The sequence below is a fragment of the Morone saxatilis genome, unplaced genomic scaffold (genome assembly GCF_004916995.1).
Source record: "Morone saxatilis isolate NCDOM2014 unplaced genomic scaffold, NCSU_SB_2.0 Contig11, whole genome shotgun sequence".
NCBI classification, from domain to species: Eukaryota; Metazoa; Chordata; class Actinopteri; family Moronidae; genus Morone; species Morone saxatilis.
In genome coordinates this window covers 3,357,034-3,383,858 of record NW_023339663.1, presented here as the reverse complement: position 1 = coordinate 3,383,858, position 26,825 = coordinate 3,357,034, and the positions used below count along the sequence as shown (strand labels likewise).

At 38.8% G+C, this 26,825-nt stretch overlaps 3 protein-coding genes across 3 annotated transcripts; 1 reads left to right on the top strand and 2 right to left on the bottom strand.

Moving 5' to 3' along the window:
- Positions 1–1,591: 1,591 nt before the first annotated feature.
- Positions 1,592–5,258, top strand: LOC118343393 (immunoglobulin superfamily containing leucine-rich repeat protein 2-like). The gene has a single exon (XM_035682197.1). It carries the CDS (start codon positions 1,592–1,594, stop codon positions 3,734–3,736), a length of 2,145 nt encoding a protein of 714 aa, XP_035538090.1. The 3' UTR covers positions 3,737–5,258.
- Positions 5,259–8,250: 2,992 nt separating this feature from the next.
- Positions 8,251–17,852, bottom strand: LOC118321142 (receptor for retinol uptake stra6-like). Its single transcript, XM_035652349.1, has 17 exons — positions 17,752–17,852; positions 17,356–17,422; positions 15,810–15,895; positions 15,585–15,724; positions 14,897–15,063; positions 14,081–14,188; positions 12,936–13,003; positions 12,703–12,782; positions 11,979–12,040; positions 11,731–11,893; positions 11,560–11,635; positions 10,626–10,759; positions 10,092–10,209; positions 9,894–9,995; positions 9,504–9,667; positions 9,221–9,358; positions 8,251–8,498 (listed from the first exon to the last, which is right to left on the bottom strand). Exons 1-17 carry the CDS (start codon positions 17,850–17,852, stop codon positions 8,251–8,253), a joined length of 2,022 nt encoding a protein of 673 aa, XP_035508242.1.
- Positions 17,853–21,033: 3,181 nt separating this feature from the next.
- LOC118320877 (photoreceptor-specific nuclear receptor-like) lies at positions 21,034–26,579 on the bottom strand. The gene is made up of 8 exons (XM_035652000.1): positions 26,489–26,579; positions 25,725–25,875; positions 24,729–24,832; positions 24,316–24,618; positions 23,509–23,687; positions 22,593–22,833; positions 21,930–22,035; positions 21,034–21,166 (listed from the first exon to the last, which is right to left on the bottom strand). Exons 1-8 carry the CDS (start codon positions 26,577–26,579, stop codon positions 21,034–21,036), a joined length of 1,308 nt encoding a protein of 435 aa, XP_035507893.1.
- Positions 26,580–26,825: the final 246 nt, after the last annotated feature.

Genomic DNA, 26,825 nt, shown 5'->3' with positions numbered 1-26,825 from the left:
GAAGAGGTGGAGATAACTCAGTGTGACATATATTCTCAGGCAGGAGATACCCAGCAGCAGACACGCGTGTTTTCACCATGTAGGAGACAGACAGACAGACAGACTGACATACAGACGGAATCAGCTTCATCTCCAAACTTCACAGACAGCATGTAGGTGATGCTGCTCGGCTCTGACTGGACACACACAGACACACAGCTCCGGATTTTCTCTCCACAAACAGAAATAAACGCAGGTAAGCTTGTTTGAGGCTGTTGACGCCAAGGTTATGGATCTTTTTCACCCCCTCATCATCCTCATCCTCATCAATGCTTAATGTGCGCACCCTGCGTCGTTTTTTTTCCTGCAGAGGTGAACTTTGATCCTGTTGTTTTTCTCGTTGCATTGGCTGTCGTGGTTGTTTTAATAGGCGACATTACAGAGTGAGTGCACGCAGCAGATGCAGACTGCTGTAAACAGAGACAGACAGACTGCCTTTCAGCACCGGGGACAGAGCTCCGGAGGCGGCTGCGTAGCTGCAAACCAGACGCTTCTGCCAATGACTCAACATACAAGAGTCTCCTCTCTGATATGACACATATCATCTGCAAAGCCTCAAGGCAAAGAGAAAGCGAGGCGGTTTTTAGGATAAGCTGTGAGGTTGCTGTTTTCCCCAGACACCACAGGGCCTTCTGGACTGTCAGACTGCGATACAGGTTTTGTTTTTGAATGTTTGAGGCATTTTTATTTGATAGAGACAGGTGAAGAGGCAGACATGATAGAGATAGAGAGAGGTGCATGCAGCAAATGTAATTGGCTGGAGGTGTACATGTTAACTCATAGTTTTAATAACAATAATAATAAACTTTATTCATATAGCACTTGTCTTAAAAAAATGTATAAAAGTGCTGTAGAAAGGAAAAAATAACAACCAAACAAGGCACATAAAATGACAATAATAACATAATAAAACAAGAACAAATGAATAAGAATAAAAACATATCAGATATTCCCAGAAGCACCGATATAGCTTTCATGTTACTACAGTGAGGATGAGCCATCAGAAGATATGAGTCAAGTCAAAGTCAATTTTATTTCTATAACCCAAAATCAAAGGTTTGCCTCAGGATTCAAACTACAGGAGGAGAATCTTAATAAGACATGATGCTATTTCTGCTATGCATTTCTATTTTTCTGTATCTATATTTTCTGTATCATACATCATGTATGAGGGTGAATGATGTTTAATAAATATACCAGCATACATCCTATTCTTCCTGTCACCATCGAAACTTTTTTAATCTGACTCAAACTGCACACTGCAAAGGGCTTTACAGTCTGCAGCATATAACACTTTCTATCTTTAGACCCTTTTCAGGTCAAGGAGAAACTCCCCAAAAAGCCCTCTAACAGTCTCTAAAGCTGAAGTCTTATCTTGTTTTGATGCTTTATTTTCTTTTAAACTGCTCCTCTGCTGTAATAATTTTGATTTAAATGGATCATCCAGTAACTAGTGTGGAATTATCCCTTTTAAATGCGCTAAATAAATCAATAATACATTTAATCTACTGATTGACAGACAAACTGTGACACTGTTTTACAGGGGCAGAAAATGGCGGCCGCAGACATCCTCTACTTCACTTTGTGGCTCACCACAGTCTTCCCCACCGGACTTGGATGCCCTGAGCTCTGTGCCTGCTCAGACAAATACTTCCGCCATTTTGCCGAATGCTCCTACAAAGACTTAGCTGAAGTCCCAGACGGTTTTCCTCCTAATGTTACAACCATGAGTCTCTCCGCCAACAGGATCAGCGTGATACCGCTGGGGAGCTTCGACAATGTCACCCAGGTGACGTCGCTGTGGATGGCCCACAATGAGATCGTCTCCATCGAACCAGGGGCCCTCACGCCTTTGGTTCACCTGCGTAACTTTGACGTCAGCCACAATAAAATCGTAGACTTTCCTTGGGAGGATCTGCAGAACCTCACGGGCCTGCAGCTTTTGAAGATGAACCACAACGAGATGGTCCACCTGCCGAGGGATGCCCTATCCAGCCTCAAAGACCTGAGGTCCCTCCGACTCAACAATAACAAATTCACAACCATAGCTGAAGGGACGTTTGACGGTTTGGTGTCTCTGTCCTATCTGCAGATTTATAAAAACCCTTTTGTGTGCACCTGCTCCTTCGACTGGTTAAGAGACTGGATTTCAACAACCACCATCTCAGTCCCAGAGCAGAATCTGATCACTTGTGCGTCTCCGGAGAAACTTAAAGGGGAAGTGATCGGAAAACTGCCCGAGTCAAAGTGCACAAGCACAAGTGTCACAATACGAATTGAGCCAAATACTCAAAACAAAACTTTCTATGAGGGCAGCACACTGGTCTTGACTTGTCAATTCACAGGAAACCCAAAGCCGCTGGTCATGTGGAGCATTCGCAGCAAAAGCCAGAAGCAAGAGCTGGCTTTGTCATTCACTGAGGACGACTCAGCAGAACCAGACGAGGCCTCCTTACTGTCCCATGATCATGTCAAAGTCTTTAACAACGGCACTGTTGTCATTTCACACCTCAGGAAGGAAGACGGTGGCAACTACAGCTGCTCCGCCACAAACGAATTTGGAAGAGCTGAGGATTCGGTGTCAGTGAAGGTGGTGGCTTCACCAAAACCACCACCCATGAAACAAATAACCACAACACCTTCGTACTCTAGAACGCCACCATCTATACACCAAACGGATAAAACGTCTGTCGTTGATTCTGTGCATCTCCCAGATTTAATGAGAAAAGAAATTATAAACGTCGTACCCACTTTCCCGCCCACTGCGGAGATCAAGTCTTCTGAGGAGGCAACAAGATATCCGTCACGTGCTACTAAATGTGGCTTGACGGCTAACACGAGATACATTTCTAGCCACGTCTTCAACGGGAGCCTGGATGACATCAAGCAGTACACGTTTGACTTTGGAGTCATCGCTTTAGGAGTGTCAGAAACAGAGGCGACAGTGCGACTCAACCCTCTTCTTATACCCAGAGACAGGAGCGTCAACAGGGCCCCCGCAGCCGCCGCCTCATCCGAGAGCTTCCAGGCTGACAGCGAAGAGCATCATGGGCTTTCAGACGCTTCTGAAGTCCATTCAAATGGCTTGTATCTGTGCGTCACCGCTGACCGCAAACATTCAGCCGTGCAGTGGTCGAGGATCAAGGAGGGCGTCAACACGTATCTGTTCAGCGGCCTCCGTCCTGGCACCAACTACTCCCTGTGTCTGACCTACAGAGGGGAGGACTGTGAGGTCCAGGTGCTGTTCACCACCAGGAGGAGGGTGCCTAACCTGCTCATCATCATCTCGGTCAGCATCTGCCTCCTCACTGTGTCTACCGTGCCTCTCCTCGGTGCGACGTGCTTCCACCTGGTGTACAAATACCGCAGCAAGACCTACAAGCTAATCCTGAAGGCCAAAGACCAGTACCACATGGAGAGGAACCTCGCCGCCAACTTCAACATCCACGGTTCTCACACCGAGTCTCAGAGGAAGATCAACGGCAGCCAGCTGGATGAGGAGGAGGGAGAGACGGAGAGCAGAGACGGAGAGAGGGAGGCAGATACAGAAGAAAGCATCATGACCGAGTCCTTTAGTCTGTCTCAGTGCAGGGGGAATTTAGATAACTGTGAGGTAGGATCTGAGTACAGCGATAGGTTACCTTTGGGGGCTGAAGCAGTAAATATTATAAGCAACTATAAATATCCAAATCAGTAATTGTTTCTGACATAATCATCAGTTGTAGTTTCTTTTTGCATATGGTTAAAACAGGTTAAAATCAGTTTGTGCCAATAGTTTAGGGTCTGTTCTAGAAATATTGCTTTGTTCCTCAGTGACAAGACTCAAAGTAATGTACACGCTTTAAACCTCACCCTAAGCTGCATTACAGGAAAACCCAGCTACCAACGTTTTAGTGAATCAGCCCTGGTTTAAGCTATTTTACCCTTGTTGTAATCTCCACAGTTATTTGCATATGAAGGCAGAATCAGGAGGCAAAGGACTAGATTTTGGCATCAAAAGTGAGTCGTGTTGATCAATCACCAAAGAGGTGGCTGAAATACAATCTCAGAACCGATCACCTGTCGTATGACAACAATTTATCTTTTTTTTGTATTATATTAGCTGAAATGTCCTCTGGATCAAATCTCAAGTTGCTAATCGGACTGTAAACAATGAAGGAAGGAAGTCGCTACACCAGAACTCCTGAAACATCGTCCACTAAATTGTTGTCAGATGTTAGCTGATGGGTTCTGGATATCACAGCTTGTTTTCTTCTTTTTAAATTGTAATTCATTCATGTATATTTCTAAAAAAAGCTGCTCTGGCATACAAAGATACAACCAGTTTGTGTTCCAGAGAGAGTAGAAAAGTAGAAAGAGGTTTCATATTTTATTAAGACATTATTGATGATGTGTTTCGGCCAGAGGCCTTCCTCAGAGCACGAGCAGCATTTAAAGGAGTAGTCAGGAGAGGAGGAGAACGCCAGTACCACTCGTAATGTCCGCCAGTAAATGCGCAGATACAGCCAATTAGCTTAGCTTAGCACAAACAGGGTATAAAAAACAGCTGGCTTACTAACAGCTTGAGTAAACTAGTTGGTGTCCTAAAAAAGAAAAGCACACAGAATGCAGAAATAATAGAAAAGGCTAAGAAATGTTAAAATGTGCATCTGGGTCCAAATCTAGACAGTGACAGACAATCATGGAATAAAGCAAATGTATTATTATTATTATTTATTCAATTTATTTAAGTAAGTGCACTAGTTCATAAGAAACATCAGTCATTCTGTAAGAGAAATCCTATAAAGAAAGTTGAAAGTTTAAATTTCTACCACTGAAATCTTTTCTGTTGTTCTGTCCACTTCCCACAGACAAACAGACAAGAGGTTATATTTTATATATTTCAGTTTTAATCCATCACAGTGAACCAGGAGGGTTTAATTAGTTAATTAGTGCCTCTTGTGCAATCTGTAACAGTCGTTCTTACACCTGCACAACCCTGTCTCTTAGAAATTACTTTTGTTTTCATATCACAGCATTGTAATACCGGTCAGGATTATGTTCACAGACAACTTTTTTTGAGTCACAAAGAGGCAAAAAAGCACTTTGATTTTGGCTTATGTCTCAAATCACTGCTGACTTTTGAATAATACTGTAGTCACTATGAGCAAATATTATTGCCTATTTTGGCAGAAAACAAATTAAATATGTAGTCAGTAAACATTTAAGGTACGTTAATGAACAGCAATTAACCTATTATTTAAAGAGAAAATTCTCATTCTAATTCACAAACGTTTCTCTTTCTAGAAGACGAGGCTGAGCTGCAAAATGTAGCTGGGACTCGGCCAAATTGACCCCAAATTGCCAAAATGTTCTGAGACAGGGACAGCGCCGTCCATAAAGTCAACCCTGAATTAAACAAATAGGTCTCTGTACTGACATTATTTGCCCAAATTGATCGATTTCAACAGCTCAAACACCCAGAGGAAGAAATGGAAGTTTCTGCCAGGAAATAATCTTATAAAATGTATTAATATATTATCGCATCTGTCTGTTTATTTAGAGCATATTTGTTCCTAATAAACAGCTATTAAATGAACAGGAAACGAGAGCACAGAACAAACTGCCAAATGGTGTCCGGACGAGGATGGCGACGACATAAAAAAGAGAGACGCGTGAGAACAAACGTAACAAAGCTTGTGCCACATGCGACATGTATTGCAAAATGTCAGCTAGACGTAGGCAGTAGTAAATGGCCTAACTGTGACTAACCAATAATCTGCTTTTGCAGTAAATGTGTGCTGTGGTTTTAGGAGTGCAGTAGCTTTAAAATACAGAAACTCAACTCTCTCACGAGGGAGTTTAAATGTTTAGATTAACTGTGTTGTTCCAAAGAGGAAACCATTGTTGTCCTGCAGCTGTGAGCTCTTTTGTCCAGTTAACACTGTGATAAGATTACTGTTTTCATGTTGAATAAATCTAAACTCTCTCGCTGTCTCGCTGGTAAAAATGTGGACAGGTTAGTTAAATATTGTCCCAGTCTACTGCAGTGTTTAACAGTAAAGGCACTTCTGAGTGTGTATGTGAAGTTGTATCTGGGTCATCATGTGTCCATCCTGTTGTATCTCTGTGTTAGAAGACCTGCATGCTGTCTGTTGTATGCTGAATTCTTGACTTCGGGTCCATGTTTGTTATTGTTATTTCTGTTTTATACCCCCTGTAATAAAGGAAACAGTATGTTTTTACCAAAGTGTTTAAATACCCTCACTAACTCACTTAAATCCTATGTGCCTCAATAAAGTTTTGACAAAGGAATGATTCTGTCTCTAGTTTTCCTGATAAATAATGATATTACATTACATTTGGTACGTCTAACCCTAACCCTAACCCTGGGATTACAAGACACCACTATATGTGAAAAATATTATAGTAAGATATTAAAATATAAAGGAGTGAGTACTTTTAATTTGACACAAACATAAAACATAAATAAATTTGTAAATGTAAAAGACTCTTATGTGCCATTAACCCATATGTCAATTACAAAAAATATGATTTTTTTTCTGATTTGATTGGATAATAATGTATTTATAGGTTATATAATAAAGTTATTAATTGAACGTTAGCAGGATGGGATGAATAAAAACTAAACTTTTATTAACTAGATCCAATTATAACATTATATAAAGATATAATAAACACTTCATACATTGTGATATATTTACACATTTATTTCATTATAATCTTAAAATGGGATCAGCAGTCACTTGTCAAACATTTGAAAAACATGTCTATTTGTGTATCCTTTAAAATATCATATAGGAAATAACAGAAAATATAATCTGTGTGTGAAAATATGCAATATGATCAACCTCAATATCCCATCACAGGATTCATCTTATAATAATTATGAAGCTGAAAGTGAAGTAGACAAACTTCTAACAAACCACATTTAGATATTACATTGTAATTAGTCGCGTAAAACCCAAAGGTTACGATGGAGAATGTGATTGATCTCTTATTAAATTCCAGCTTTTTTTTTAACCCAGAAACTGCCTCATTCTTGATCCATGATCTTACAAACCCCCTCGAACAACCAACTGGACACATTGAAAACCAGTATGTGTTGACATAACCGCATTAACCCGAGGCAAAAATGGTCTCTGACCTCTTATTGACTCATTATCTCGGGTTCTGACACTGCTAATTAATCAGCACTGGCACTGAACACGTCAATAATAATCCATAAAGGCCTGAACAGCACTGCAAAACACAATGAAAGTTTACTTCTCTCATATAACAAGTTGGTAGGTGCTGTAGTCCATTCATTTAGTTTCTTGGTAAGTGATCCAATATCCAATATAATAGTTTTTTTGAGACTTTGAGACACCTGATCCACCTGCCTTGTGGGTGATCCAGGATTTGCAGCTCTTACCCAAACACTCTGTAATGAAGGACAAATACATCCGTACCAGATATGTTAGATCTTACTGGTGAAGCTACATTTCGAGCTTAAACTATGGCAACAACAAATGTGTCTTTTACGTCGGTCACCATATATCTGATTTGGATCAACCCTTAGTTTATTCTAGTGCCATCATCTGACAGTATACTCCAAACACAACAAAACAACAATGACATTGTCTCTGATCACCAGCCCTGTCACTGTGAGCCAAAGCTTAAAAGACCAGTGTGTAGGATTTAGTGGCATGTAGTTGTGCAGTTGCAGATAACTGAACCCTGCTCATGTCAGGATTTGACAACCTGGGAATGAGAAGAAAGGAAAGGACGTCTCAAAACACATCCTAATGCTACTAAGAGACATGAGATAAGAAGATAAGAGTCCGTCTACAGCTAGTGTTTGGTTTGTCCGTTCTGGGCTACTGTAGAAACATTGAGGTTCAACATGGTGATAAGAAAGATTCTAAGGTAACAAAAACACAAAGATTCTTATATTCAGATACTGATGAACATTATATTCCATTTCTAACAAGCAATAGAGCTTCATAAATGTTACACACTGGACCTTTAAGGTGCCATTATCACTGTGTTTCATCTGTAGAAAGTGAACAGTTTAATAATAATAATAATTTAATATAATCTAGGGTTTTGTAGAATGTGACTCACAGGTTTCTCCAGCTTGAGAAGTTTACATTGTGTATTTGCTAAATACAATTTTGTTTGGAGTATACTGCCAACAACACTATACATTTAATATATATATTAGGGTTCTCAATCAGTTTTATCTTGGTTTGTTGGGGTCTCAGTGGACTGGACGGGCTCGGCAGCCTCTTTCATGCTGCCTTTCTTGGAGCTGTGGTTCGGGGTCCCGTTCAGGATGCTCTCCGAGGTCTGCAGCGTCTGGAAGTGCTTCCTGGAGCCCAGCAGGGACGGGTTGTTGACCAGCGTGTACAGCAGCTGCCAGCGACAGCGGATCCTCCGACGGCTGGTCGCCTTGCTCGGCCTGTTCTCTTGAATCCCTGAAAGCAAGGAGGAGCAGGCTGTCAGGGCAGAACGAGACACCAAAACTGAGAGGTTGAGGGTCCATGAAGATACTGAATGTCACTGTATGAATCCTGGTGGTTGTCATGCTTTATAAACATTTAAATTGGGATAAGAAACCTCGGGAAAATCCATAAAAACCCTGTGGAAGATTAAAACAAGTTGGGTTTTGCTTGTTATAATTTAAGAGAAAGTCATCTTGTTTCAGTGTTGTACATTAAGCTGTTTAGGTTTTCATAGTTTTATTAAAAAATACCTAAATTATTGTAATTATTAGTCATATTATTACAGTATGATTGACAATTTTTTTTTCACATTTGTGGTTTGAAAAGAAATGTCTTGTCACATAATTTGGTACAGCCATCATCAAACCTTTCCATTTGACAAAGTCTATAGTTGAGACAGTTTAGCTTTCTTGTCAATGGTTGAGGCAGGCTCTTCCCCGACCAGACGCAAGGATCTAAGAATTACTGTCTTTAAGCTTTTCATTCATTAAACTATATTATTTTGAGTTTTCAAAAGCATTACAGCCTCGGTGTGGCATTACAGCAGCTAGATTTTTAGACTTGTATATTAAGTACTGTAAGTCTTTGCATTATAATTAAATCTATGAATTTGCAGTTTAGATGTAAAGCTGAGCTGCATTCATGTGACAATATACATATTATTTATGTCCATGTGTGCAGTTCAGTGCCTCTACCTTCCTCTGCATCTCTTATTTTCTGCCCAACTCGACCGCACTCGATCATCATGTCCAGCAGCAGCCCGCAGAAAGCTTTCATCACCGGGTGTGACTGGCTGACCTCCACCTTCAGGGAGTGGGTGTAGTACCGGTAGGCTGGATGGGGTGAAAGGTCACAGAGCATGGTCAGACCAAGATCAAGGACCAGTCTACCTAAAGCTTGATTTATCTTATTACTCAGTGCAATAGGATACAACTGCCATCAATTAGCAGTTTAAAAACCTATGAAATAATATTATACCTGGGTCGTAGGACTCTGCAGTGCGGTGCAGCAGACTGATGTCAATACGACCAAGATGGACGATATTGTACAAAGCTGTTATCACGACTCTCCATATTGCGGCGATCAGTCCAACCACGGTGTTGATGAGGAACAGCAGGTACGTCAGAAGAAACAGACTCTCCCTGGAAATTACCACAAAATATTTATTTACGTAAGATGGTTTTATTAAAATGCTCCGAGAACCTCATCACCTTGTGGACTGAATATAGATTATTGCTTTACGATGTTCACTTAGAGCTGATGTTTGATTTTCTTTATTGGAAATATATATTTAACATGCTTATATTTTGGAAATGTGTGATTTAAATGTGATATGAGACATAGTTGTTGTCATTAGACTTCAGTTACCTGTTCTTCAAGTCTCTCGTACCAGCTTCCTTTTTGATGAAAGCAAACTTAGCAGTCACATGTTGAAGCACAGTAACGAGCAGCAGAGTGACCCAGGCCGGCCTGAGACATCACAAAGGTGGAAAATTAAAAAAAATAAAATGAACTTTAATCTCTGTTTTGATCGATGATCTGATGATGAAAAGGTTGCTGACTTACCATGCCTTTCCTGCGATTTCAAAGACGATGATATTGCGACCGTAGAAAACAGGGATAATGATCAAAAACACCAGGAACAAGAAGCAGATGAAAAACACAACAGTCTGAATAGCCATTCCTGCCAACACAACACAGAGAAAAGGACATTTTTAACACACTTCCATTAAGGTATTCACACTCGCTTCCAGCATTAATTAAAAGACAAGGATGGTTTTATTCTGTATTTGAACTATTGAACTGTTACTCAAGTGTGAGTACAGATAGTGTTTTGTTGGGGACTATTTTCAGCTGTGGATTAAATTTAGTGCTCCAGTGAGTATTTGGGGCAGCAGGATGGTGAATGTGGAACTGAGTCAAAACACACGTCTGTCTGCGTGTGTGTGTAGGTTTGTGTGTGTGTGTGTGTGTGTGTTTTTAATAGTTTGGAGCTCTATGATCTTCAGATTTTGGCTTCTCTCTTGCTAGTCAGATCAAATCATTGTTCGTGTTCATCTCTTTTTAGATAAAGTTAAAACCACTGATGATGAGCTTTACCGACGCAGACAATCGCAGCCTGGTATCCCGTCAAGCCCATCCAACAGACAATGCCGGGTTTAGAGGGACGGATGGTCTTCTGGCTGTTATAAATGCTGTAAATATCTCCCTTATACAGTCCTTTCAGGTTTGACCTGTAAGAAATTACAACCAGTGGTACATTAGGTTCAGACAGGAAAGGCCTGGGAGTCAAATATTGGCTGTTTTCAGCACTTTGATGGGCATAAAACTCCTGGTTGAAGCATTACATGGGGGAAACATCCAATCACAGAGCTTATTATTCTCTTCAGTATACAGATTTCCATTTATCAGGTGACCACATGGATACTAATGTTGCTCTGTGTCTACAAAGATATGTAAATAGACAACTGTTAACACATTCACTGTATCATAACTTCTTCTATAGCAGCTCCTGCAAACCTTTTTCCTGAAGAGACCCCTTTATTATCGTCACCTAATGACGATTTCCCAACAAAAATATATAGTAGATACTACATAATATATTCAGTGCATAAAAATAACAGAACAGAACAGATAATAAAATATACAAAAACACAACAATTTTAGTAAGTTTGTGTAAAATGAGCAGATTATTTTCTGTAAATATTAACAATCATAGATACTTTATAGGCTTCTATTTTTGACTCATTCATTGTTTTTTTCTCATTGCTCTATAAGCTCTTTGGTTGTTTTCATTTTTCTAATGGAGGACGAGGCTGTTTATCAGCTGGTGTTCAGGTCAGATCTTAAATAAAAATCTAAACCTTAAAAATAATTCTTTCATATAGTTGTCTACACAGAACTAAATGAAACACAGAAGCTTGGGCAACCCAGGTTGGGAACCACCGAGCTACACTGTAAATGAGGTCTCTACTTCATCGTATTTCTAACTTACAACTTCTTTAAGAGATTGTTCAGCAGTGACTCCTCTTACCTGTGAAGTATCATGGACCTCATGAGCATGATGAGACTGACCAAACAAGACAGGGTCATCGCACAGAGGTAGCACACTGACAGAAACAACATGAACAAAAAGAAAAAAATGAATTCAGTTGCTTGTTTTATAACGATACTCTTCAAGATTTAGTTAAAAATCCCCGCATACCTTCCAGCAACCAGGTATAGAAGGTCACGATTTTAACAACCTCCATTCTGTCGTCTGACAGAACGATCCCAAACCCGAGTAACAGGAAGGCGATGTTTTCATCAATACCAGCACGGACAATATGGAGAGTGGGGACCACCAGGACGACTAACAACAGCGCCGCCTGAAAGGTGAACACATGATGTATTTATTGTTCCACGCAGGTAAACAGCAGCAACCGTATTCTGTCTGATTCTCTGAAGACTTACGTGATATATCGCCACAAAGGCAACAAATGCTGATACAGCGAGCTTTAGAGGAAAACGAAACACTGGAAGACAAAATAAAATCATTATCTAGTCTCTGGGGTCGGGACTCCTCACTAGGGGTCGCCCAAGCTTCACAGGGGGTTCGCGAAGCCTTCTTGATTTTAAGGGGAGCTAGAAAACAAACAGTAGGCCAATAGCTGCATTTTATTCAGTTCTGTGTTAATACAACTAAAGAGCTGATATAATAATGAGAAAAAAAACACTGAATTAGTCATAAATTAAGCCTATTAAGTCTCTATGATTGTTAAAAATGAAAAAAAATTACATATTGCAGACAGAATTGTAGAAGACGTTCCTAAAAATATCAGGAGAACACATCTCTGATCAATATTTACAGGAAATAATCTGCTTAAAATTCACCAAAATCGCTCGTTTTACACAAACTTGCTGCAGTTGTTGTGTTTATTGTACATTTTATCATCTGTTTTCTTCTGTTATTGGTACACATTGAATATAATTTGAAATATCCGTCTGTCGATTCCTATATTCAGGTGATTATACACTAATACAAACTTTCCTAGGAATATTATTATGTAATGTTACACACTTTAACTTTAGGGATACAAAAGCAGTTTTCCACTGAGACAGAAATAAAAATTGTTACTGCAATAAGAACATTGTTAATTTAAAACATGTATATTTGTATCTGTATAAGTGCACAAACCTTTTTCTGGTATGTAAATGTAACTTTTAGGCACCTCCAGTATTCTCTCAGCCAGCGTTGGTTTGTCTGTAGATGAAGAGCTGCAACATATAAAAACACAGAACGAATCATGTTATTCACGTACAGGATGAAGGCTCTTTATTTATATTTAGATTTAATCACAATGAATCTGAATTAGATAGGCCCATATATGTTAATACACATGGCAGTTTACCACTTTTATCTCTGCTCACCTGGCAGTTGAGGACCTTTTCTTAAAAAGTAACTTCACATAATCGGTGTAGTAGCGGCTGTCGAGGTCCTGTGAGCCAAAAACACATTGAGGAATCACTTATGATGATACTGAAATCTTAAACATAAAACCTGCTATTATCTTCATTTATTTTATCTGAACTGTTTTTATTTGGGTTTCTATTTACTCGACCTTCACTTAAACCAGATCATATTCCAAGATATCGACAGAAAGCAAATAATAATAATTTGTAAGAAAACTGATTTTTATCATATTATGTTCCTTTACTCTCTATTAATATTGTATTTTATTGTTAATTGTATTTATTTTAATTATTTTGTTTTGTCTTCTTATTCTATTTTGATCACGTTTGTAGTTTTAAACACTACTTATTGTTGAGTTTAATCCACTTTATTGTATTGTATTGGCATTTTTATGTTAGTACTGTATTTTTAGATTTGTCTAATCTAATTTTTATTTATTTTTTATGTTTTTCTATTGTGGTCAACATTCATTCTGTCCTATTATCAGCACTGCACTAAAATAAAGTCTGATTGATATATGAGAGGATGTTATTAGTAGAAGGTAAAGGGTATCATTTATTTTATCATTGAGGGTTCAACCTCATTTCAAGGTAAAATTATTCTCCTTTATATTCTTAATGTTGCAAATTCCTGTGAGCTTCAGTCTGTGTATCATTCTTAATGAATGAGCTCCAACAATTAAAAGACAATTTTAAAGGTAAAATTAAAGATTAGTGACTGAAAGTGCTGGTTTTCCTGTTAATTTATATATTCTCACCACTGGGATTTTTCTTCTAAACCGTAGACAGATTAAACCTGCTGTTAAAACAAAAACTCTGTTGATTCAATATGTCTGAAAGGGGGAAAAAATATCACCTCCCTCGTCATAATCTGCTCAGATACGCTGAGTTAAACCCACACTATTCTGCACAAGCTGCTTAAAGTAATCACGGTTATGTTCTACATTGTGGAAATTCATGTTCTTCAGTTGCACCAGAAACAGTCTGAGTATTTATACATACGTCATAAAGCAGAAAACAAGGTGCAGCTGTGTTTTAAACGGAGGATAAATGGTTCTTTATGTATCTGAATGTTTGTGGTCTGTATTCTGACTTTTACTCACCTCATCCGTCTTTGGTCCTTTGACAAACAGCACAGGAAACTGGACGCAGAGATACGCGAGGCAGGCCAGCTGAGGAAGACTACCTAGCAGAGCGTAGTACTTATAGATCTGTGAGGAGGAAGAATGGTATGAATGTTATCTTTTAAAGAAGCGATTCACCTCCCTTCCCTTATTCAGCCATGTTTTAAGATATTTTATGTATCAACTGAGGCGAATTACTTTTAGGTGCTAAAACACAGAAGTGATGTCCTGGTTAGTCCAGATAATCTTCGCTTTATATGAAGCCATTATACAGAACCTCTGCAGCACCGAATTACAGAGTTAGAGACTAGCTGGTGTAGCAGAGCTAAAGAGACAAATTTGTTCTTGTTGGTGGAGACCAAAACAAGGTAAAAAAGAGAGTGAATATTGGACTCCTGGTGGATAGAAACATGCTAACACGTTAACTTTAACAACTTTATATGGTGATAATATGTCTGTATTGTGTTTATAGCTTGCTCTGCTGCCCTCAAGTGGCGAAAGGAAATTAATTAATGTTTAAAAAACTACCACCAGGTGGCTTTACATCAAACATTTCCTAATCCTGCTCGTGGAATATAGGTGGACAATATGATGATATAAACTGTAACATTATTTGAATTTGAAATTTGTTTTTTGCATCAATAAGACAAAGTACTTTTAATTCACTCTTTTACTACACTCTAAAGCAAATATTCCTGTCCGGTTAAATAATAGTTCAATATTGAAATGAAGAACTACTTGTATCGTGATAAAAACCTTTGTCTGGGGCACATTAACATGATGTCGGTGTCTCACCTCTGGAGTCTTTGGACAGTCAAACTTCTGCCACACCAGGACCCCAAAGTGAGTGAAGGAGAGCAGCGTCCCGAACACATAACCTGCTTTGTGCTGCAGAGTGCTGCAGACCATCAGAGGATAGTACAGGACGGGATAGTAGAAAATGGCGATTATCTTCATGTACTCTGAAAAACAAGGGTTGAAATAAATAAATGAAATCATTCCTACAGGTGACTCATTTACTAAACAACTGTTCCAGTTGCCTCTCAAACTCTTATTTCTCAGTTCCTCAAATCACACTTTCATGACTCTTCCACTTAGATTAGTTCACTTAAATGTAATAAAACTTAAATTAAAGCCACTATCTGATTATTGCTCAGTCACTGTGTCTTTTTTTATATCCTATCCTAGATTTGGCTTCAGGTCAAATCTCATATAATCAATACTGTTTTTATTTAATCTTGTCAGCTGTTTCACTGCCTACCAGTTACTACTTATTGTGTACATTCATTGTAAAAAGAATTAATGAATTGTGTTCCCTGAATTTTATTTTTAAATAACAAATAACAGATTACACATTTTATTGTTTAATTATCTAATTATCCACGATTTAATCAAAAAATATGTGAGAAAGGTCTATTATCGAAGCACAAGAACACAACACAAAGCTCCATTCTGGACGAATCAAACACAACAATGTGTCCACCTTTAATTTCTGCCGGAGTGTCTTTGGAGAAAGGCAGCGGGTCCGGGGCGATCACCAGCATCGACAGCTTGCTGAACACGAGTCCGAAAATAGCCATAACGAGACCTTTCTTCTGAGTCTGGTCCAGAAAGTTGGCTGGACTGTAGAAGATCATACAGGGGAACCATTTCAGATGATATGAGACAAAGCTTGCTAATATTTTTCTCTAGACCTTCCTGAACTCACCTGAAGATACTGGAGGATCCTCTCGTGAATCCTTGGCAGAATTTGTTCTTCCTGGTAAGAACTGCGAGGATTAACATGATCACCAGCTGCAGGGAGAAAGCACATACAGCAAGACTTCAGACCACAGATTCTGAATTCTTCTGTTTTTTGTGATTTCTTATTGAATTTTTAAAGGTTTAGTTAAATTAAACTTGAATCTGATTAGCTGGTGACTTCCTAGACATAAAATAGCTACAGAAGCTATCTGGTGTTTATGTTGAGCTCAGATTCGAGCTCAGTAAGTCATACTGTAGGCTATACTGTACCTCATTATGGGACAGGAATGTGACCTTTTCTAGTCTACAAAACTTGATTAGCACAGCCAGCTACAGTATCTCACTAAAACTATGAAACTTTTTGAAACAACAAAGCTTTGTTGATGCAATTGTGTAGATCGTGAGTGCCTCAAATAAATAACCTCATTTTGCAGAGGACGTCTTGTTGTTTCCAATCAGCTGCAGCGACCCAGCTGTCACACTTCATTGCTCATCACTGACTGAACGTGGACATTAAACAGTGTACATTCTGTGTACAGTACGAGGAGCTTCCTGACCGAGGTAAAGAGGCCTTCACTTGTAATTGGGTGATTGAACAAGAATGAAAAGCCATCATTAAACTGAACGTCTGCTGGAAGCAAAGACATTTTACGGATCCATAGAGGACAAAGATCCTCTCTCACTGTGTACTCAGGGTTTAGGAGGATGATGATGTAAATCTTTTGTTTACTGATATTAAATTTAGGTCATTTCAAATTTTCGGTGATTAGCTACCCAAGCTAGCCACTATGCTAGCTGTCTGTGGCTAATGTGTGTTGCTAATACAACAGTCTAAATAGCAGTTAGCTATTAAACTAATGTTGGGTTCACTGTGGTGTATTTTAATCTTTCAGTCTTTCCTAGATTAACATGCTGATGATGTATCTTTCTAGCACGAGGGACAGTTTAGCTAATTTGACATTTAATTAGTCTCTACTTTTTTGAATCCAGTATTGCTGTACTCATTCTATTTTTATAATAACTTTTGGTCAAACTTGTGTTTATGGTAAAGCCTGCAGCCTTTATTAGAAATGTGTTTAACTCACTGCTATGTGGCTACACACATAGTGAGCGCAGAAGAGTTTGTTTTTTTCGTTTGTTTGTTTGTGTTTGTTTGTTCAGTTTCATTTACAACCATAGACTTTTAAACAGTCGTACTTCTTGTCTGCCACTCTTTCTAAACTATCTCATTAACTGTGAATACCAGAGTGTGGCTTTAAATGAGCCCTAAACACACCAAGTTTAATCCAGAGTACAAGTACTCTATCATGGATACAATAGTGTGATTATGTATTTATTCTGATTCTGACTGAAGCTGCACTTACATCACAACAATACTTACACTACAATACATAAGCTCACAGTTTATAGAAAAACACATTTTAATAGATACTGCTTGGCTATAAAGGGTCAAAAAACTAAAAGTTTTGGAGCCTTTTCAGACTTATGGTTACTTTTTTTTACATACTTACCGATATCGACAGCATGCATATGTGGAAGAGCTTGTCGTCCACTGTGGGGTCACATGGTAGAATAACTCTGTGACAAAAAGACAACCACATTTAGCTTTTTACAGTTTCCTGTTTACAGTTTATTGTTTCTTTATTTGATTAATTGCAATTTCAAGGTTTCAAGGTTGCTCAGGTTTAATTTACCTGTGATTGTTTACCGGCTACTAGAACTGCTTGTTCAAATTAAGCACAATAACAAGTAAAATCACCTAAAATCACCACCTTTCTGCTATTATGAATCTACCTGCCATCCATTGATTAATTCCCACATTGCACTTGTACATAGAATGAATATTCAACGACAAAATAATCAAAATAAGAATGAAAATCACACATTCAGAAGGGTTCTATACTCACTCTTTCGGTGGTTTGGTTGGCTCGGCATTGTTCGAGTACCAGTCTGAATAATCATAGTAGGAATACTCAAAAGGCTCGAATTCGACCTTGCTGTTATTCATTGCAGCTGTTCAGTCGAGTCAAACAGGTGAAGCAGGGTGATTAAAAGATCCAGAGGACTCCTGGATCCTCCTTTAGTTCGGGTAACCTCACTGTGCCGTGATCTGCTGGTGCTGCAACGTGTCGGGACAGTTTGGCCCAAACACCCAGACACATTCCAGTTCAACAGAGAGCTCAAACACAGCAGATTAACAACTGCACAGAGGGGAGTAAGAGGGGTGAGAGAGAGAGAGAGAGAGAGAGAGAGAGGTCAACATTACACTGAATAAGAGAAGAAGTGGAGGAAGAAAAAGTAAAGTGACCTCTACTGCTCCTTGAAGTAATATTGATTCTCATGGCAACTATTTATTTTAAAAATCGTTTTTTGTGCAAAAATGTGCAGATTTACTGATTTCTTCCTTGTAAATGTGTCACATTGGGCTCAGAAGTGTCCTATGTTCCCAGGATCCTTTGTTCTCAGGAGCCTATGTTTCCAGTTCAGTACTCTAACCTGGGAAACTTCACATTTCCCACATTTTGGGAACCGAACAAGAAATAAACGGCAGATCAAATCCATTATGAAAATGCAGCTTTAAGGGACTCAACAAAGAAGGTCCTGTTTGTGCTGAAATGTCATAAATAGTGTGAACTGTCTTGCTCTCACAGTGTCTCTACATTATTATTTCCTTCTCTGTGTGTTAAAATCAGGCTGATGAAGTGAGACACCACCCTCTCACTTCATGTTATTACAGTTATAATGTCTGATACATTTAATATCTTATTGTTCTTGTATTCACATTAAAATAAAAGCACTTTGTGTGGTTTCCTTTTTCGGGTTATGTCAGTCTTGTGCTGGTGGTGTGGTGGTGTTCACCTCCCTCTGCCTGTTACTTAAGAGACTAATCTCATAATAAGATGAAACCTCTCATTTCAAACAAGGGAAACCTTTGTGTGATGAGAGCTTAGAAAAAGCCAAAATAAGAATGTTGACACGTGAGGTAAAGCCTCAGTTCAGGATCACTGCAGGCTTGTGTTTTATTTTTATGATATAAACAGAAGAAAGGAAGGAGATATAGTTTACTGATCAGAGGACAAACACACATCTCAGACCTTAAATTCACCAAACTGGAGCATAAAAACAACCTCAGTGTTCCAGTTAAACCTGCTATTGTTCATTTACTGCCTCGTAAAGTCTATTTAAAGGTATATTTTCAGCTACTGGGCACTTTTGCTGTGAAATCAGCAGTTCAAAGTTTCTAAATCTGGATCTGTGAGCTTGCTCATATGACAGAGGCTGCGGAGGGCCAGCTGATCGGATCCCAGAATTTTCTGACTGTGTGGGCGTTCGAAGGGCCGCTCGCTGCACCCACAATGCTCAGCTGCTGCTGTTTCAACATGGATGCTATTCCTGCCTCATCAAACTCCTGAATTAAAGCTCAATTTAAGACGTATTTTAGTTGCAGCACTGGTTTATGAAAGTCAAATAAAGCGTTTGATGTGTCCACTCCCTGCGTTCACTTCTGCTGCTCTGATGTTTTTCATGTGTTTGAATCAGAAGGTAAAAGTAATACTGAGTGCAACTCTTATCAAGCTGACATTTGTTTGATGTCCACCAACTGTCACTATCTGCTTTCACATCTCATTTCAAAGTGGAGAACACTTAATTTGAGTATTACAGTAAGACTGTCACTATGCAGAACGTAGAAGATGTATATATATATATATCATATTTGGTACATTTACCTTAAAAAAATGGGTTTTGTGATGTTAAATTTACACAAATTTCAACTGAGTGGATCACAAAGACGTCGAGAGTCTTTTTATAGTGATGTTAGTTAGTTGGTTGGTATTTTTAACAATGCTAGCAATATGTCAGTCAGTCCGACTATTGACTTAAAATATCTCAACAATTACTGGATGGATTGCCATGAAATTTTATACACACATCAAATGAAAATTAGCCTGTATGATGGAATCTGGCACATTTACATAGTGTTAACTAATGTGAATTGTGCATAAACAATTCTGTCTGTATTATGTGTTTTTATCATTTTAACAATCATACAAACATGATCAGTTTCTTTTTTGACAAATTAAAAGTTTTCTTGTCCCTGATGTTTGGTCATTGTTCCCCTAGTGGGTCTGAGCTCACAGGCCGATGTTCATGGTTAAATCATGGTTAAAACACTGTTGCCTTAATAATCATTTCACACATTATTTGTTAAATGCAAAAACTAATGCTATTTCTCTTTTTTATTTCTGATTTTTTAAATGACAGCCTGTCTGTACTGTACTGTTTCTCATGTTAACCCCCCATCTTTCACTGTATCCATCCATCCATCTCTTAACAAGATGACCACAGAGCCTCTCCAGGCATGTTTATTACCCAAAGACAGGACTCCAGTTTGCATCTAGTAACAGGCCCTTAACTCAATATGTTTTTCTTCCATACAGTAATTGAAATATAAAAGTAAGAAATTGGCCTCATCTAAAGAAGGCATATTGATTCTAACAGTGGAAATCTGTAACTCAGATTGAAGGGACTCAACTCCAATTTATATTTTATATTTAAGACTTTGTTTGAGATAATGTTGTGTGTGTTAAAGCAGACAGAAGAGGGCGCTGTTTGATTGAGCCTCTGCATTGGAGGGCCCAGGTCTCAGTAAACTCATCCACATACTTATCTCTAAATCATGCACAAGGAAATATTTCCCTTTATTAGTGAAAGTCTGAAGGCTACATCATCTCTTGTGAGGTGTGACACTCATTAAAAAAACTGAATCCAAAACAATTTTCAAGCAAGTTTTACTTTCTCGAAGGCATGACAACATGAATATAACAGTCACATTAATGACAGCAGGGATATACAGTCCATCTATCACCAAACAAATAAAGATCTGCATTGTCACAAAAATAAAACACAAGAATAAAGGAAATACTAGAAGACAAAACGTGATCGTGAGTCACTTCAGACTCGAGTCTAAATATGATAGACAGCAAGCATGATGATAAGAACTGAATTGCATTTTCAGAATGACCTGATGTGGAAACAAACAATAAAGTGGCCTTTTTAAAAAATAAAATAAAATAACAGCACGCAGAATCTCTGATATGTATACAGAAATACAAAGCAAATATCTGTCAAATATCACCCCTCCAAACCTGGAGGTTACTGACGACTGCATGGGTTTCTGGGTCATAGTTTTAGTTCTTGAACATGTCACACAACAGTTTCTCCATGGGAGTGTTTCCAATGGTCCTGTGGAAGAACAGCAGCTCTATCCGCTCCGAATTCACGAAACGCAGAGAGGGAAGAAGGAGAAGCAGCTTTCCGAACCTAAAATTACACACGAGAAACAAACAGGAAATCAAACCCTCTGCACGCAACAGGAAAACAGTGCAGCACGTGTAAACAATGTGTTTATTTACACAACAACAAGATGTCACATGTTTAAGATCCACCTTTATCCACACTTTAACACAGTTTTAAGAAACATCTATTGGTGCCTGTTTCAAGTTCAAGTCAGCATGCAAGTCTTTAAGGTCTTAATGCTGACCACATTTGAACAATTTTAATATTAAAATTGTGTTAATACTGTTTTAAAAATAGTTGGGATTAATAGCTTTAGTAGTGCTCGAGCCTAATAATCATCTATTCAGGCTATGAGACTCCACTCACGTAAAGTCAAGGTAGTGAAATCCAACTTAAGCCCTAATTTCTGTGATGTCTGACTACATCTACAGAAGTTATTTAGTTGTTCAGTGGTGCATTTTTATTACACTTCTTAATAACTGGCCAATAAAATAACTAATATTGAATCTGATCCGTCCCAGAAGCTGCAGGGCTTCTGAGGCCCTGTGCAGAAATACAGAGCAAGTTTACTGTAAGGTGTGTTTTTGAATCTGCTTGTAGTGAAGTGAATTAAAAGTACATTCCAAATCCCTTTTATTTTTAGGGTTGTAGTGCCACCAAATCCCAAACTATGCTCTTCAAAATTCAGAGAGTTTGTTTTTAAACCAGTAGAAAGAATAGGAGTTTGTCATTTGCATGTTTTGTGGCTCTAAACCTTAAATCCTTATGCTCTAAGACTGGCTGTTACCTGGCTGGTTGACTGGGGTAGTGCGAGCGGATGTGTTGTCCCAGCATCACTTGAGACTGATCCTGCAGGTTCTCTACTTGCTCTGGATCTTTCAAACCACGAGTCTCTGTGGACAAGAAACCCTAACGTGAGTCACACAAATTCAGACGAATACTGTTACAATACAAACATCCATCTGGACAAAATTTAAGAAAAACAACATCTTTTATTCAAATGAGCATTTTTGTATCATATTTATTTGCTTTACTGGAGTTGTAGTTTATTGTTTATTTTCTATCAGCTGATTCTAAGAATTTGTCATTTTCCTGAATCCCATAACTTGTTCTGCAGTAACTTAAGTTCTTTAATTAACTGTCTGAAGTGAAAAAGAATAAATTGGTTTGAATAATTTGTCCAGAGGGAGGCGCAAGAGAAAGTCTCTTTAAGTCCAACCGGTTAATTACCATCAGATAAAAACTGTCCTCAGCAAATATCACGATAACTGTATATGTGTTAGGTCTTAGGTCTTGTTTTATATATTTATATTGTGTTTGTATGTAGCATTAATTTATTATATCATTATCTGGAAACCTAAAGCTAATCTGCCCTTTAGTAGTCAATTACGGATCTAAACTCGTCTTTTAGGCCTTCATCTTGTTACTGTAGTGCAATAATGAGACTCACCTGGCTTGAAGAGCACGATGGCCTTGAGGCAGGCGAACTCAGTGGGATCGACGGCGAGGGCCTTGAAGCGGCTGAAGACCTCCTGCAGGAGGCGCAGGTCCAAGCTGGTGTAGCTGGTTTTTCCCTGCATGCCGGGGCAGAGGTCAGGCAGAGAGAGCAGCGGGCAGCTGTCCAGCGGTAAAGACCACTGGATGGCACAGAGCAGGAAGAGCTCGCTCCACGCCTCCTCCAGCAGGATCACCTGGTGGGACACAAACAAGAGACATTCATTTAAAAAACTGCACAAAGAGGTTATATGGAAGCCTGTTACTGCCAAAAGAAAACCAAGTTAAAATCAATTTTAAGATATAGTTTATAGATGAAAAGTTATCACAAATGTGACTTAATATTTCACAGTTATTATTTGTTTCATTTTGTGATTAAAATAATAGTATTTCAAAATGTTGAATTCGAAATTATGATATTTATGTTTTGTATGTTTTCTTAGAAAGTTAGTTATAAAAACACAACTACGTGAGATACAAAATCAACTCAAAATGATCGGATATCACAAGTTTTTAATTGGATCTTTCGTATTATTTATTATTTTTTATTTTTTATCTTCCTCCCAATCTGTGTTCATTTTATCAATGAAAACAATGAAAAAAACTTTTATTTCACAACAAAAACTAAGGAATAGAGCTTGAAAACGAGACCTATGATGAAATATATTATGTTTTTCATCAATGAATTGAATCAAACAAATTAACTGATAATCGAAAGATGGACAAATTGATACAATTTTCCACTAAAACTAACAGGAATTGTCATTTATTTTACTCAATAATTTTGAAACTCTTAAATAACATCTCAAAAGAGAAACTGTAGTAATTTAAATCATGTCAGTTGTATTTGTGTCTGAGAATATATGTCTCACCTGGTCTCTGAAGGGCAGGTTAGAGAACACCGGCAGGTTCTTGGCCCACTTCACAGACATGAAGAGCAGCCTGGCCGAGGTCTCGTACACATTTTCAGAGCTGGACGGGTACAGAGCCATGTGGTACTCCGAGGACGCTCGCTCCGGCTCGTTGCTGGTCACGTCGATGTTCTCGTCAACTGAAGCAGAAAACACACAAGGTCAGGATTGAGTTCAGTTTATATTCTGCTACCAGCGTCAGGCCCAGGTCAGGTCCTGGTTTGGTTATTCTAAATATTAATTTAGAATAAATATTCAAACTAGTAAATTAATTAATTAAAGATAATTCTGGATTGCTTACATGCTGAATGTTATTGTATTTTGGTTGTATTTTTGTATGTTATCATATATTGTATGATCGATTGTTTTAGAGTGGATTTAAGTGCAATAAACACAATAAAATCCACTCTAAAATACAATCAACACAACTAAAACAGACAATAATTCAGTGATTATGACCTAAGGTGGAATCCACTTATTAGCTTACGTCACAGGATTTTGATCAACCCGCCCCTCTGCCTCTCCTGTCCAATAAAACCACCTCTCTTTCTCTCTCCCCCTCTCTCTTTTCTGAATGAATTTGTCCCGCTTCGACCACAAATATTTAAATTTATGGGGACAAAGTTTTCTTGAAATGCTGTTTTTCTGTGGTTTTAAGTTACAGGTGTGGAAGCTTGAAGAACACGTGATAAAACTGCACAATAAAATGAATCTAACTAATCTGATCTGAGTGTAATTTCTCACTCTCAGATATTAAACCCTCCTCACCGTCCTCGGGCTCCAGCTTGGCGCAGGTCTCGGCCGTCATGAGGCTGGCCATGAAGCGGTGGTTGTTCTGGGGACTGATGCAGCGCTGGGGGGCGACAGACGAGGTGATGGACATGGAGGAGGTGATGTGGGGCCACGTGATGACTGACCCGCTGGAGGAGGAGGAGGAGGAAGAGGAGGAAGAGGATGAAGAAGAGGAGGTGGGCTCCCGTGTGGTGGCCAGGTGCTCCTTCTCAGGGTCCACGTCGATGGAGTCCAGGCGGACCTGAGCTGTGCTGCGGGGCTGCCGCTCGTTCTGCACTGCTGCAGTGAGGAAGGACAGGGTGGTTTAATTTTAACCTTGCACAGATTCACAGAAAGTCGAATCTCTTACGGTGACGGTGAACGTTTGTGATGTATTTCCACACACTTACCATCCTTGTTCATGCCCGCCTGTAGGCATTTCTTCAGTCGGCATGCCTGGCACTGGTTGCGATGAGCTTTGTCCACTGGACACATGCCTGTTCCAGCCTGACACCTGTTAACCCCACAGACAAGACTTAAATACTGTGTAATAATTACAGAAATACAAATTTATGGTGAAACGCATCTGAGATTCATTCATGACTCATTTATATTGAAATAAAAACCACCTGTACAGATAACTATGGGGTCAACCAAGCAGTGATCTTTTGGTCGTCAACACTTTTGGTAACATTTTGGGGGATTTTTTTTGTAACAAAAACATACATTTATATTATTGTTCTGTTGTTGCTTTATGTGTGTGCCATGGTGCAAGTACAGGTGTGCCTTGGGATTTTGTGACGACCATAACATATGTAATTAACAGCTATACAAAAAGTTCTGAACACATTTTTAATTTGTTCATCAGTACTTTAGTATGTGCAGTTTGTAGTTCAATAACCTTATTTTAAATTTTGTGTTCCTGGTTTGATGTAAATTAGTATTTATTCATATTTCATAGTTGTTTCTCAAATTGTATTTGGCATTAGTCAATTAAAATAAATGTTTACTGAGCGATAACACATGTTATAGAGGCTATTTTGCACGGATATGAATACAGGTGTGCCTGGAGATTTTGGCTTACCGTTCGATGTAGTTTGAAAATCGCTGCTCTTACTGTTTCAAACTTGTTTATTGAATTTATATTTTTGCATTTTTTGGCTAATTCTGGCATATTTACACCAATTTTTATTCATTTATTTCTCAGGGACAGAGCATATTAATAAACTAAAACAAAAATTTGCTGTACGATATTATACAAAATGTGTGGTTTTACTGGATATAACCACATTTAATGTTGTGACAATGTTGATTTCAACTTTGAATTGTCCTTAACTTCCCATAATGCACCTCATTTACATTGTTAATCATGACAAACACATGGTCGTCCAGCAGCGTTCTCTTGCCTGTAAATGAGCCTCCTCCTCACGCTGCGTTTGAAGAAGCCGCTACAGCCGTTGCAGGCGTAGATGCCGTAGTGTTTCCCGCTGCTGGTGTCCCCGCACACTTTGCAGACCAGGGCCGGGCTCAGAGCTTTCCCTGGGGCCGGACTCTTGGCTGTGAGTCAAACACAGTCACACAGGGCAGGTCAGTTAGTGCCATTCATGTAGTCTGGTATTGTTTCACACATGTGCCTGCCATCTGTACTCTCAGCCCAGTCTCACGTAGCTCGAGTCAATATTGTAACAGCCGTTTGGGTCTGAAAATCTCATTTAGGGGATGATTATGAAATTAAAACAATAAATGGCTGCAGGCAGATTAACAACTAACACAAACGATGCAGGGATACTGACATTAATCCAAATAAACCCATTAATTATACATATATTCAGATAGTGTTGCTTACAGTTGCATAATAAATATTTATTCTGGCTTTGCTTCTACTTTAATTAAGAATATTTGTGTTTAAGAAATGTAAGCTTTGAGCTATGAACTTTTATTTGAATAAAAATGGGATTTATGTGCATATTTATGATGTTTTAGTTTTACTTCATGCTTGTGTGGTGTTTAAAGAAACTTGTTAAATTCAACCAGTTAAATATTTAAACAGAAAGTGCAAAACAGTTCACCTGGGACGTCAAACCCGAGTATCTCAAACTTAAATTATAATTTACTTGCGTCCCATATTTCAGGCTTTATGGACACCTGTTGCTCCTGGTGAAACTCTTACCTCCTCTGCTGTCGTCAGTCCCGCCGCTCCCAGAAGACTCGGTGGGGGAAGCGGAGGACATCATGGGGATCTTCGGCAGGTGATCCTCCATCATTCTATTTAATGTTTTTTTTTTTTTAAATAAAGACGTCTCCTGAAGCGAATGAAGTTTAGAAACTTTGCTGAAAAACTATTAGTCCTCTTCTCTGAAGTTTTTTCAAAATACAACGTCCAGAATCGACACAGAAAAAGTTCAAGTTCCTTTCAGGTTTTGTTTTGTAGGGACAGAAATATGTAGCTGTCAGGCCTCCAGTGGTCCCCCTAGTAGGCAGATGGCGGGTTGAGTCCCCTGCAGAGC

What these genes read in the sequence shown, in the direction of transcription:
- LOC118343393 (XM_035682197.1), top strand. Translation starts at nt 1,592, where the DNA reads ATGGCGGCCGCAGACATCCTCTACTTCACTTTGTGGCTCACCACAGTC.
- LOC118321142 (XM_035652349.1), bottom strand. Translation starts at nt 17,852, where the DNA reads ATGAATAACAGCAAGGTCGAATTCGAGCCTTTTGAGTATTCCTACTAT. An exon ending in GGATCCTCCAGTATCTTCAG is followed by an intron (nt 15,725 to 15,809) that starts GTGAGTTCAGGA and finishes GATCTTCTACAG; the next exon opens with TCCAGCCAACTTTCTGGACC. An exon ending in CATTTACATACCAGAAAAAG is followed by an intron (nt 12,041 to 12,702) that starts GTTTGTGCACTT and finishes TTTGTCTTCCAG; the next exon opens with TGTTTCGTTTTCCTCTAAAG.
- LOC118320877 (XM_035652000.1), bottom strand. Translation starts at nt 26,579, where the DNA reads ATGGAGGATCACCTGCCGAAGATCCCCATGATGTCCTCCGCTTCCCCC. An exon ending in AGGAGGAGGCTCATTTACAG is followed by an intron (nt 24,833 to 25,724) that starts GCAAGAGAACGC and finishes TGGGGTTAACAG; the next exon opens with GTGTCAGGCTGGAACAGGCA. An exon ending in CAAGCTGGAGCCCGAGGACG is followed by an intron (nt 23,688 to 24,315) that starts GTGAGGAGGGTT and finishes TTTCTGCTTCAG; the next exon opens with TTGACGAGAACATCGACGTG.